At 37.7% G+C, this 13714-nt stretch overlaps 1 protein-coding gene across 2 annotated transcripts in view; it reads right to left on the bottom strand.

Annotated features, from left to right (window-relative positions):
* The window catches only part of PRKN (parkin RBR E3 ubiquitin protein ligase), a 711187-nt gene that overhangs the window by 285198 nt on the left and 412275 nt on the right, over positions 1 to 13714 (bottom strand). For both annotated transcript variants that reach the window (XM_032102474.1, XM_032102475.1), the window contains one exon: positions 3352 to 3488. In XM_032102474.1, the coding sequence (XP_031958365.1) occupies positions 3352 to 3488 (137 nt within the window). The remainder of the gene's footprint in view (positions 1 to 3351; positions 3489 to 13714) is intronic.

Here is a 13714-nt window from a genome sequence, read left to right as displayed (position 1 = left end):
CATCTGTCACAGTGACCCTTTGCTGTAACAGCTGCTGTTTATTTTTATTCTGTTGTGTGTGTGGTGCTTTCACCTCTAGGTTGATCCAATAAAAGATATAAAAAACTTGCTATGTTGGTACATTCCCTTGATAAAAATCGGGAACAGTGAGTCAAATGTTAATGGAAACTGCAGGCTATGTTCATTATGTTATCTCTATTTTTGAAAAACACTAGAATGAACAGAACTAATTGGAAGTGCCAACAATTTAAATACGCTTAATTACAAAATCAAACCCTCCTGTACAGTTCGAGGGCAATGTGTGCACATACGCCTTGAAGAAATGCGCTAGTTTTTAAGTAAATCTACTCTTACATGAAAATGATAAAATAACTTCTAAAAAGTCCAAAACCCAAACTTCAAGACCTCATAAACACTATTTCAGCATTAGTCTGTGGAGTTTAAATATACATGTATTAATGCAGACTCTTTTGAGCTGTCTGTGCAACCCGGTCAGCTACCACAACACAAATCTCATCAGAGTGAATATGATTTTGTTTTGTATTCCTTTTAGAAGAAGGCTCAAATGAACCTCTATCCTTTCAATAAAGCTTATACATAATATTTTTTTAATTTGAGTCATGCTCTACTAGGGTTTATCTACAACATGTATTAAACCAACGTTGCCAGAATAAGAAAGAAAAGGATTTTCTTGGCATGTCCCAGGGTGTTCATTCCTGTCAGGCTTCACTAAGGTAATTAGAAAAAGCTGTGCCAAATAGTGCTTTCTCATACTCACATGTAAATATAAACTGCAAATTGCAGTTGCAAAATGAAGACTGTGAACTGTAGACTGTAAAAATGCCATCTCATGCTATTCAGTACAAGTACCATGGTAAATAGAAAAGAAAATCAAGTGGCACTGTTGTGAATGTTTCTTAACTGATTTCATTGATGATGAAAGCTGATTCATCCATAGCTTTGAAGGAGGCTAAAACCCCTTGTATCTGAACAGTAGGAAGGGGTTGGCAACTCAGGCATGCCTCCTCCTCACAGGTATGATGAAACTCAGTCTCATGACTTTCTCAAAGAACAAAAAATAATCATTAGTTCCTAACTCAAGTATAACTTAATACTAGAGACAACCAAATTACTTGTATATCAGAAAGTTAGGTTCAGGTAGCTGCAGAAATCTACCAGTCACAGAAGTCACAATAGCCCTGCTTAGATTCTTCATCCTGCACAGCAGCTTGGAAGAGGATACTTCCAAACACATTTTTTTAAATTCAAAACTGCTAACATCACAGAGACAATTGATGGAGGTAGCAATCAATAAGACAGAGAAAAGGTATTGCAATTGTATTACTATTACTGCTGCTATTAGAACTACTTTAAGGTATAGTATTTTGAAAACAACTTTCCGATTTGGAGAGTTCTGAAACTTTGAGATTAGCAAGATTTTGGTCTTCCCATATTTAGCTGTTGTAACACTTAGAGTGTAACACAGCTGAGGCTAGATTGGCAGCAATAGCTTCTTTTCCATTCCCTCAGCTGAACCCTATCTCACTTGAACAATAGAAGTACACCCATCCTTTGTGCACCCTCTACAGTATCCCTTTCTTAAGACAAACCTATGCCTTCCTCGCAACTCCAAGACTGAAATCACAACCCTGAGCATCCCAGCACCATCTTCTTGCATATTCTCCTCATCCCATCTCTACTCTGCTTCTTCTGTTCAATTCCCATAATGTCCAGCTTCAGCAAACAGAAAAGAGAAAAAGACTGGCTTTGCCAGTCAGGGGTAAAAATTTCTGAAAACTTCTTAGTCTCCTCTCTGAGAAAAAAGGACATCTGAACTGAACAACTGAAGTTGAAGATATATGGAAAAATCCTAATAAAAGTTTTGTGCAGCATGACTAGAAATGGGTTTACAGACAGAAGAGGCAGAAGGGTCATTAGTCTGACATATCAGTCTGAACTGGAGGAAGCTCTGTGACACCAGCCATAGCAGCAAGGAGGCCCACAAGCGAGGAGAAAGATGAGCTGCCTGCTGCACCACTGGCATAACTAATTAACTTAAGGAGCTAACAGAAGAAAATGGAAGAAAAATCAATAAAAGAGGGAAAAAAGGAAGGATTCTACTCAAGCAGCTTATTAATTTGCATGGGAGCAGAAAATGGATTGACTTTTGGAGAAGCAAGGAAGGTGGCTGAGAGTACAGATTGACCACACAGTACTATGCTAATGTAAAGGTCAAGGAAAGAACACTGGGTATAAAGTGATTGTTCAGTTTTTCATGACAAGTTTTCCTACACAACATTAAATATTATTTTGTGCAGGATGACATCAGTGTGTAAGCGCAGTAGCAGAGTGACCTGTTTAGGGGGGAGTAAAATAAGAGCCAGCAACACAGCATGTACACAGTAATTCTAGTGAAATGTGAAGAAACATTGCTTGTTTGCCCTCGAAGCAAATAAAAATAAATAATTTAAAATATTTCTTACTACTGTACTTTCGATATCCTCAAGGCATGTTCTCAGATTAAATAGATGCCACTCTCATAAGAACTTTTGTCAATTTTTCTCCCATCTAGTGGGGTTTGAAACTTATTTATCAGCCATTCAGGTAACTGGGCAAACCCATCTTCTATGCAGCTTCTAATATGCTGTAAAATTCTCATACCACGATACAGCACTTGAGACAAACATATACGCTCACATGCTAATTTAGCCCCAAGAAAGAATTCTATGCATAGAATATACTTCTTCATAGCAAAATTTTTGACAAATTTTCAGTACACATGCCAGTGTAATTGAATCAATTCTCAAAACAAATCTTCCATATTCCATTTAAGTCTTTGTTTAGTTAAGTCAAACTTTGTTTCCTACTCAGGTAAAACACATAACTACATTTCATCCAGTGAAGTGATAATTAGCAGTAATAACTTCACCAACAGGAAGATTATTTAAAATTCCTGTTGCAATCCTTTTTTGTTAGTATTTGAAGACAGACCAAGAAAGTTAATAATTTACTTAATTTGAAAGTGGACATGTGGAGGTCAAGGTGTTTTGTGTTTTTTTAACCAGAGTGTAATGCTATCATCTGCTTGCACTTCATGATTATAAAAGACTAATGTGAAGAAAGTAAACATTTGATTTTAAAAGAAATGCCCTTTGGAATCCAGTTAATTCTCCAGTTCACATGCTTAGCAAAAACCACATCAACATTCAAATGTTTTCTCCAAGAAATTAAACAACTCCTATGAATGCAGAATAATTTCACTGATATACTCAAAACTAATAGCTGATTAAAAAAAACTTACCCTGAAATCAAAATCACATTAAAAAAAAAAAAAAATCATCTGGAACATACCTACACAGGGGAGGGAGTAGCCAAGCTCTGGGTCATGGATGAACTGGCGGTCATTCAGCATGGTCACACAATACAAATGGAAGCAGTCCAGGCAAATGACATGGCGATGCACACATTGGAACACAAGCACAGGACTCCTGTTAAAAACAAAGTAGTGAGAATGATGAACAAGGACTGGACTGAAATCCACAAAAAGCCTCATTTCAAACTTCTAATTTAATGATAACTTTTAATTCATAGTAAACAGGATTATTACATAGGTAAAAATAGAATTTATCCTGGCATATTGCAGCACTTTTAAAAAGAGATGGCTTCTAATATGAATCAGATGTGAGGAAATGTAAGTAAAGCTTTTACTGAAAGTTGAAACTTTACTGAAAACTAAAACATAAAGCAAGAAAAGTCCTTTAGTAACAGATATCCTTTGTATGAGGTGAGGAAAGATCATATATGGTAAAACATGGCGACAGGTAGGATAAAATAAAAATGTGACCAGCTAGGAAAGCTAAAGATTTTGTGAAAACCACCCTGTGCCTTCAGCCTCTTAAGGCAGCCATTTGAACTCTGCACAGAAGGCATTCCCTTAGTAATAATGAGTAAAGTAATTCAGCTTCTGGTCAGAGGTATGGGATTCAATTTGGGAGTGAGACACCTAAACTTAAGTGCTGGGTATAAATACCAACTCATATGGCAAGTGAGAAATTCCCACTATGGTCAATATGCTTAGTGGAGCTGATCGGCCTCCAGGTATCTGCAGTAGGAGTGAGCTGAAACACCAATTTGGCTCCGTTGCCTGTACAGGCTGTGTCCATGGACCATTACAGGAGTTCAGACACCCATCACACACGCAGAGACCTAACTAAATATGGCCATCCCAAGCCTGACAGAATACTGCTATACATTATTTCTTGTCTTTCAGAACTATTACCAACCTCAAATCTCAAAATGGCAAAGAGAGATGTGTTAAGTTGAACACATCAGTGAGATTCCCATTCAAATGTTGAATTACTTTACTCCTTTAATTTGCTTGTGAGTGAACACAGGCAGAAATTTAACACAAATTTCAATTTTTTAGTAACTAGGAAGAAGGATAATTATTTTTAAAAATAAAAGTATGAATTCTCACCCATTTATGGTACTCCAGGAGACAAGTTTTTAAATAAAAAATCAAATACAGAAAAACTTTTGATAAAATCATTAGTTAGCAGTACTGCTACATACTGTCCAAAACCTGCTAGATGATGCTTTGAAAATCTGCTGAAACAGTAAAACACAAAGCTTTCAGTGTGGGAATACAACTTCAAAATGTAATCAATAAATTCACATACTGTATACAAGCATTTAATCTTCCATGGAAATATGTTTTAGTATTGCAGATACTATAGAATTCATGGCAGTGTGTTAGAATCTCCAAAAATATAATCTCTGTGTTTTAAGGATTTTGTTGAATAAAGCAGCTTAAAACTGAATTAAATAAAACCTCCCCATTACTAATCCTTATTAGTTGCCGACTTGCTGTTCTGAATGTACCAAATAACAATTTAAAAAAGACAGCTGTAAGGCAAAATGAGAAGCTGATCTCTCTGAATTTATCTGCTCTGGAGGGTTGCAAAATCATTATGGAGAAGTAGAGGAGCAGTTATCTTGTCCCTACGGTACAAAAGTCCCTGTGGTCACCAGTCAAATGTAACCTTTAGAAAAATACCCCTAATATTTCTTCTTAAATTGCAGCTATAATCAAATTTGCCTACAGTTTTAATGGATATCTCACTTTAAGGGTTAATTGTTCTTTTTTATTACTTCAGTATCTGAATATCTTTTCCAGTTTCACGGGAAGCTCCCTGGTTCTAAATTCACACCTCTCTGACCCCCACTTCAAAGACAAAATACATGTGTGTGGTGAGATGCATAAGAGAAAGCCATCAAAAGTGGTGTATCCTAAAAAAGCCAGGCCAGAAATGAAAATGGTTTATTAATACTTCCACCTAAACTCGTACAAAATTAATACTAACAGCACTTCATTATGCAAATGACCTACTATGATCAGTTTCTACTGTAAATTATTTTGTGATAATTGATTTTGCTTCTTAATGTATCACCATTGTCTAAAATCAAAACTATATTCTCCAGAAGGGGCACAGCCATACATGTACATACTTAAACTGCATCCTTATTAATCTTTAAAAAATGCTATCTTTTAACACCATCAGACTCCAAGCAATGTGTACAAGACAGATATAAATCTGGGTTTCGACAGTGTAAGAAAAAACAAGCTTAGCTTTCACAGCTCTTACACTGCCCCCTAATTTTTCAGCCCATGGTATCTGTGTCATAGGGCTTTGAGATACTCAATCCGTATGCAGTGCAGATTTATCCAAATTCATTTCGCATTGGAACAATTGCTGCAGTCCAACATTTGCAGATTTTTTATCAAAAGAATGCAATTCTACTTTAAAAGGGGCATAAAAGTCTTGTTCCTGAGATCAGTAAAGATGAAGATGTAGCGATTACGTTCACACGGCCCAGGTGAAGCTAGTGAATACTCATTTAGGACATCCCCAAGAGTTATTGATAGAAGATTTGCTTGTACTAAACACAGTTTATTTCAGGAAGGAGTATTATGAAAATAAAAAAAAAATTTGCCACAATGTAACAAGGTCCCTTCCTGAATCTAACACAACAGACTAGTAATGTAAATCTGATATATATTTTAGAAAGTGTTTCATGCATTCAATTTACATAATGTGTTTGGCTGAATTAGAGGCTTCATGAGACTAATATATAAGAAAAATGTTTCTCACAGCAAGGGATAAATTGGTCCTTTTTGTTCACCAATTAGGAATGTAACCACTTTTAAAAACTGAAAATCCAACATTACAATGCGTCATTGGAAATTTCCATAATAAGTAACTCACTCCTCTTCTTGGATTCCTTTTTATTAAAATTTTATCAGCATGCATTGACTTAAATTAAAAAGAAAGGGGACCCGAAAGGTTTCTGCTTCATGTTACTACTGTTGGGTAACTGAATGCCACAACAACAGCACCGACGGAAGTGCTTTCTGGTCCATAAGCCCTTTCCTACTTCCCTCCAGAGCAGCAAGATGCAGATAATTCTCAGATAGACTACCACAGGATACTGGCTAAAGAAAGATACAAGGACTTGATCTTGTTTAGATAAGAAGTATTCTGAGAAATGAATTGTTCTAGGATATCCCAAGAACCTCATGATGGTTATTAATGTATTGAGATTGAATTCAACGGCTATGGATAGAAGGGTCTACTTAGCATAAGGAATTATTTGTAGGCATAACAGTGGATGTTAAACCTTTTATAAAGCTGATATATCTTTCAATGTCTACAGAAAAATATTTGGGGCAATTTGTCTCTTGCTTGGTCCTTACTCTTCGTATTTTGAAAAAAGCTTGACGGAATTAAGGTTAAAGAGCACACCACAAATATGAGACCATTATTTTTTGGAAAATGTGAGTAGCCACAGTCTGAAGCACTTCGGGGCAAGGAATACATATAAGCCTGTAGAAATATGTAGAAATAAAGTTGGACAAATCTGTGAAACCCTCTTGAGGTCATTTCTAGGTGACAGTTGGATTTTTCTCACCTCAATCTCACAATCTTAACCAAGTAATAATAAAAACCTTAGCAGACGTCTATAAGGCTGCCTTGATGGGATTACAGTCAGTGAAGCAAAAATAACCATATGGGGTTCATTTCTCTGCAGTAAATAAATATGAATGAACACAGTGATATCAGAGTCCTTGACCCCACCTATGAGTACTATATTTATCATAAAACACTTCTGTATTTCCAGCACATTTTTCCACTTTGGCAATCTTCCTGTACTTCAAAAAGCTTACTATATAAGTACTGTGAAATAATTTCATTTATAAATGGATCTCTATGTTGTTCCAAAACAGATCTGTGTTATGTTTTAGGTCATTCACCATTCAAGAAAAGGTGAAATGCTGAAAAAAAATGTGTAAGGAAAAAAAAAAATTAGGAAAATATAAACTTTAGTGACACAGACAGTACAGGCATTCTCCTGATTCATAAGCAATCAAAAGAATTAAACAGAAATACTGTCCTTGAGCAGCAGTCAATCTGTTTTGGCTGTATCCTTGTAGCAGAATGAAATTACAATGCCTAAATAAGCCAAATTATTCATCCATCATGTGGCTTCCTCATAGAACTGTATGTAGGAGAATATAGTCTTCTAATTCATACAAAGCTGGTGTCACTTCTGGCTTTCCTGTCTATCACACACATTCCACAGTCTTATTCAAAACTCATGAAATAATTGCCTGTTTATGATGCTTTAAGTGCACAGTTTTCTTACCATGAAAATACTTCCAGGTATTTTCTGATTAAATATGTTATTAAAATCCATTCGAAAGATGCTAATATTTCTATAAAATATAAACATAGAAAATACAGAAAAATTGCCACAGTCATTTGTGGTTTAAAATTTATAAGTTTGGAGGAAAGTAGAGCAGCAAATCCTGCCTTTTAATGAGCAACACGCTATTATGGATTAATAGAAACAGTGACCTATCAATTTCATGCAATTTGTGAGTAACAATGCAGGCACCAAATATTTAGATAAGGGTAGGCATATGAAATGGGTATCAAGACCTTGCCAGAAAAAAGAAAAAGTTTTAAGAACGTAATATCAATGATATGACTTTGCAGTCAAGAATCCATCTTTCATGGACTTTTAGAAACAAAAAAAAAGTACATCCCTACTTTTCCTTTCCTAAGGGATGAAAATATATCTTAACAGTTGCCATGTTGATTAAAACCCCCAGTATATAAAAATATAGTATTATCAGATAACTGACATATTAAATCCCTTAAAACAATAACCACAAGCCCCCCTCCACCCCCCCGCCCCCCATCGTTTTTTTGTATTTGATCACTTGCCACACAAAGCCTCAAAGGTCATGAAAAGAAGGTTATGAATGCCATGAGACATCACTGTGCAAGCTTAAATTTTCTGGCTGTGCTTCTGTATAAAAATGTATTCTTACCCACAGCTGTTAACTTAAAGAGGCATCGGCAAGTGAAATCTGACCTATTTTCTCCTCTATTACATTACATGTTTTCCTCTAAAATGTGCTTTCATGCTTCTTATTTCTGCTGGAAAGCAGTGCCAAGAGGCCAGAATCCAGAAACAGCCTGACAGTAATAAACCAGAATATAAGAGGAAAAAACAGGCACACTTAAAATTAGTGCACATGATGGCAAGTACTCCTTTCAGCAGTGTTCCTGTTAACTCCATTGTTAAGGTTTTTTCAGGCTATGGAAATGACACATATTATTGCCTGTAAAATTTCTGATCACTGTGGCAGGCAGCAGCATCCGCCGCCTGAGGACACGGGCAAGGGAATTCTATGTTACATGCACTGGTAAATTCAAATTAGTACCTGGTACTATGTGTGTGCTCTGCCTGCTTGCTCAGACATGCCTTGTATGAGCTCTGTGTTCAGACACAATAACCATCCTTGCCACTAACAGCTGAATCTTATGATATCAAGGGTAGATGGTGAACAGACTGGAGGAGAAACTCATCCTGTAACCTATCAGATTAGCTGTTCATAGTGCTCCTCTGCACAGCAAATAGCCAATAAATCAGACATCCTTTGAAAGGAGATCAGTAGAACCTGCTCCTTTTCCTTCATCTGTGCTTGTAAAACCTCACTAATGCTCCACTGGAGAGAAAAGGAAAAGACCTTGGTAATGGAAGCAAGAGATGACAAATGTGAGCAAAGGCAGCAGCCCATAAACTTCCCTGACCCAAGCCCTGGTTTGCTTGCTGGTTACCCTTTGTAGCTTGCTGAGCTACAGCTTACTGTGAACTGATTCCTCCATACTGACTCTTTGGCATGCAATGACCTCCCAAACCCATGTCACTTGTACCTTCAGCTTTTGCCATCTGTCATGGGTTAGCAAGCATAGTCCCGGAAGGGATGTCCTTTCAAAGGGGTGCTTACAGCTTCCTCTGTGACCTAACAGAACCTATCAGCTGGCCAGTCTGAATATGGACAATTCTTTAAGCCACTTAAAATTGTGACCGCCTCTGTGATGCACACTTAAGAATAGAAACCCTGAGGCAGACTTTCTCTCTCGTTTCCGGTGCTGGCACAGGTGGCTGCGGGCCCCGTGCGGGGGCCAGCGGGCCCAGCCCAAGCCCTGCTCGGGCCAGGCCGGGCTGGGCCACGGCCATCCTGAAGTCAATGGGCCCTGTTCCACCTGCGGAACCCCCCCACAGCCTTGCTGTGGGCTGCCGGAGCAGCTCGGCTCCCCCGCCCCTCCACTGTGATAAGCCACATTCCATTTGCAAGGCCTAGGTGAGATTAACCCTTTTAGTGCTGTGAAGAGCTGAAAACCTGAGGGAAGAGAGAGAGGAGATGCTTAAAGCTGAAATTCTGTTGTGAAGCTGTGATATATCAGAGTATCCTGCTGTAATTTCATGAAGATATGGGGGGGTGAAGTGTTCAACTCGTAAGCAAAAGCACCTGCGCCGAGATAGGCAGATGCTGACGCAGCTGTAATTTCATGATAAGTTTGAACAGGGAGAGATGGAAGCGATGAGGACTTTTGCTCCAAATGGGAAAGGAGAAAACCTCAGTTCCTAGAGATGCTCCCAGAGATAGTCCTAACGATGAAGATGAGGAAGACCCTTTGCTCTCAGGGAAGGAGAAGGACCTCTGTTCTTAGAGATGAAATGCTCCCAGAGATGAGTGAAGAGAACTTTTGTTTCTGAACGGCTCAACCTTAAAATTGTACCCCAAAAAACTTCAAGAGTGGACCCTCGAAAGCAGTTGTGGGAAAAGCTGCAAGTCGGGGGAAGGGACTCACATCGCGATCAGAGAGACTCCTCTTCCTAAATGGACTGAACAAGGTTATTTGGGAGTGGGTGGCTGTCTCACTGTGATAATGTTTTCATAGCATGAGCAAGAGAGACTTCTCTTTCTAAATGGACTGAACAAGGTTATTATGGAAGTGGTAAACAGACTGAACATCTCAAGGGTTGTCTTTTCACATTGTCACTGGGAGAAGGGAGAAAGCTGGGGGGAGGAGAAGTGTTCTGAAGGTGTGGTATGATTTTTTTTTTTTCTTCTTTTAGGTCTGTTAATAAACTTCTTTATATTCTTTCAAGGTTGGTGCCTGCTTTGCGTTTCTCCTAATTCTTATCTCACAGAAGATAAACAGTAATGAGTATTTTGGACCAAACCACTACACTAAATTGGTGTTTCTGCCCGGTTACAAACCCAGCCTGCTACACCATCAAAGGGTGGCACATGCTCCTTTCACCCTTCCATAGGTTTAAGCTGGGTCACAGCAAGCTTTCCTCTCCTCTGAGGCAGCACCTGGCCCTTAGCAGCACAGGCAAAACTGCTCATCTCTGACAGTCCACAGCAATCACACACTCCTGTTAGCCCAAGGAGCCTTCCTTTCACAGACTCATAACATTTTGACTAGAGACACACAGTAAGGAATCAGTATCATTTGTTTTTCAGGAAAAAAAAACCCATCAAGGTAACCAATGAAGTTGGGAGAATGATGGGATATCACAATAAGAGGAAGGAGGCCTAATTTCACCTACACCATTTTCAGCACCACACAATCCTTTAGTAATTAATGATTAATAAACGAAAAAAGTCAAAATATCTTCATATCCTAATGGCATTTTATACTCTTGATTGGTCTCACTGGGCCTACTGAGGTCCTGTTGATTTCTTTCAAGAATTTAAACCTTATTTAGTAACCTTATTTTAGTTTTACTCTCTATATCTATGCCAGTAAAATTAACATTGTCAGAAAATGTTCTTATGCCACTGGAAGGCAACTGTCTGTGCTGTTAAATTGTTAGAATGGGCCCTGACATGGTTTTTAGGTTTGCCAAATAGGAAAGTCCCTACTAGTTCTTGGGCATAGCCCAGGGGTTACTGTGTGCTGTCTCCAACAGGCAACAGCAGTCTGCATGTGGACACTCCAGTTAAAAAGCAAGAGTCCCATAACAGAGATTTATGACAACACAGCTTTATCTGGGACTGTTCTCTTATTACCACACCTTACCAAATTATTTTGTTTTCTTATTTTCCCTTCCCAAAACCAAATCTTTAGAGATAGCCTGTGAAAATTATATTGTCTATAAACACGTTATATAGAAGAATGTTCCTAACACAAAAGACAAGACACAATCATGAGCTCTTTTTGCCTTCTTGGGGATGCTTAAAACCCTGGAAAGGTACAGGAGGAAAAGAATATTGGATATCATTTTAAGGGATGCTATCATATTATACTTTTCATTCCCTGGGACTCCAGGAGGAACTAGAACTTTTGGATAAAGCACATCTCCACTGTGTAAATTTCAGCTATTCCCTTCCAGTTAGCTTTGAAAACACACCCTGGTACATGAACTTTAGGACTGTATTCCTTAACATACAGAAGAAAAAAAAGACTGGAAAACAAGGTAAGGTAGAGAAGCAGAGAAGAGGGGAGAGGAAAGAAAGATGAAAGAGGGAACAGAAGGTAGAAGTGATAAGTGCATTTGCTCTTTGCGAATTATCTTTCACCACCTTAATATTATGTTTTATGCTTTTTCTCATCTTTCTTTTCAAATATGGATATTCAATTTATATGTTGATCCAAACAATAACTTGAGGGTGCTTCTCATTAAATGACTCTTCAGCCTGAGCTGAAGATATGATTATTATCATATAAACAAAAAAACCCTAAAGCTATTGTTATAACAAGACATTTCTTTATAGAAATCCCTTTTTTTAGCTCCTCACTGTCTTTAAAATTTAGAGACAATATTTTATCCTTTCCTCCTCAAGGCAAATACCTTAGCATAAACGCCAAGATGCAGTTATCTGAGAACACCCTCTACATCAGCACCTCCACTCAAAGGAAAGAACAAGCCTTGGGCTAGAAAGTCTCACAGAAGGCATTCTGACTTGGCAGATTTTAAGTGTTCAAAGCAGTCAATTATCTTTAATAATCTGAAGAAAATAGTTTGCAACATCCACCAAAAAAATGTAGTAGCAGTGAAAGTGGCTTCTTTATGCCATTTTCATATTGTGAATTTCCGTGTCTGATCTTATGACAGCCCTTTGACACAACTGTAGAATTTAAATGAACAACATGCACTCAGCTCTATGTTTAAATTTCATTTACCTCCTCTTTTTTCTTCCCTACATGTGTATGTATATACTTCCAGTGTATAAAAGAGGAAATGGAATCAACTTTCCAACTAGAAGAAACCAATGAACAACACCACCACACCCTCCCCACCCTAATTAAATTGTAAAACCAAAAAAATTATTACAAATTTTGGGAAGTGTAATTTCTGAATTTGTAACTGGGACAATTAAAATATGCAGAAAATTCTAAAGATTTATAGTTATTGAACTCAATTCAAAAGAGGATTCCGGAAGCTCAAATAATTTTAGGTGGCTGTTTTCTATTTAATCTTGGCATCCATTTTCATTAGTTTTATACTGCCTACTTGGAGGCCTGCTGGCTGGTCTTCTTTCAAGGAATTACATTATGTATGAGGTCTCAGGTAATGTACTGCTCCTTGTATAGGAGTAATCGGGAAAAATCTTCTTCCTACCTGATCTAATGATCTGTGTAACTCTAAGGAAGACTGACATCAATCTAAACATAACTTTGCATTTCTATAGTAATAAAAGATCTCGATACCCAAACAATGTGCAAAGTACAGTGAAAATCAATAAAAAATAGACACATTAAAAAAAATAGATAAATAATAAATAGATAGATTTATCCCTCTCCTACACTTACTGAATACTGCAGGAATGGAAGAAAGGGTACTTACCATACTGCTTTATAATATCACCTCTGACAATCTTGTGGACGCTGTTTCTGATACTAACAAGAACTGACTGACGACAGAAGACACGTAGGAAAAATAATTGTGGTGGCCATTTCCTCTGCTCTTCAAGCAGAACAGGTTTTCAGGTAATGAAATAGTGATATACTATTCATATAAATGTCACAGAACTTATAAGAAGACACTTACTGGAAAACGAGTGTGCCTGAAAGGGCACGTATCTCAGGGATCTCACTAAAACTTCACTTTTGTCCAGCTTTCCCTTGTTTTAATAAAGCAGCTTACTTCCCACCTCACACATACCTAGTTACATGGACTGACACAGGGTGAGAGAAAAGTCATATGGATTTTTGATCTTACCCTCTCCTTGTCCTCACTGAGCATTTATTTAAAGAAAAGGATGCAGCAAGCAAACTGTGACTTTCTCACAGGGGACATAATAGCCACAATTATCAGCACTAATGCTAATAAGCACTATTTACAG

Source organism: Corvus moneduloides, chromosome 3 (genome assembly GCF_009650955.1).
Source record: "Corvus moneduloides isolate bCorMon1 chromosome 3, bCorMon1.pri, whole genome shotgun sequence".
Lineage (NCBI taxonomy): Eukaryota > Metazoa > Chordata > Aves > Passeriformes > Corvidae > Corvus > Corvus moneduloides.
This window is presented reverse-complemented; position numbering and strand designations above follow the sequence as displayed.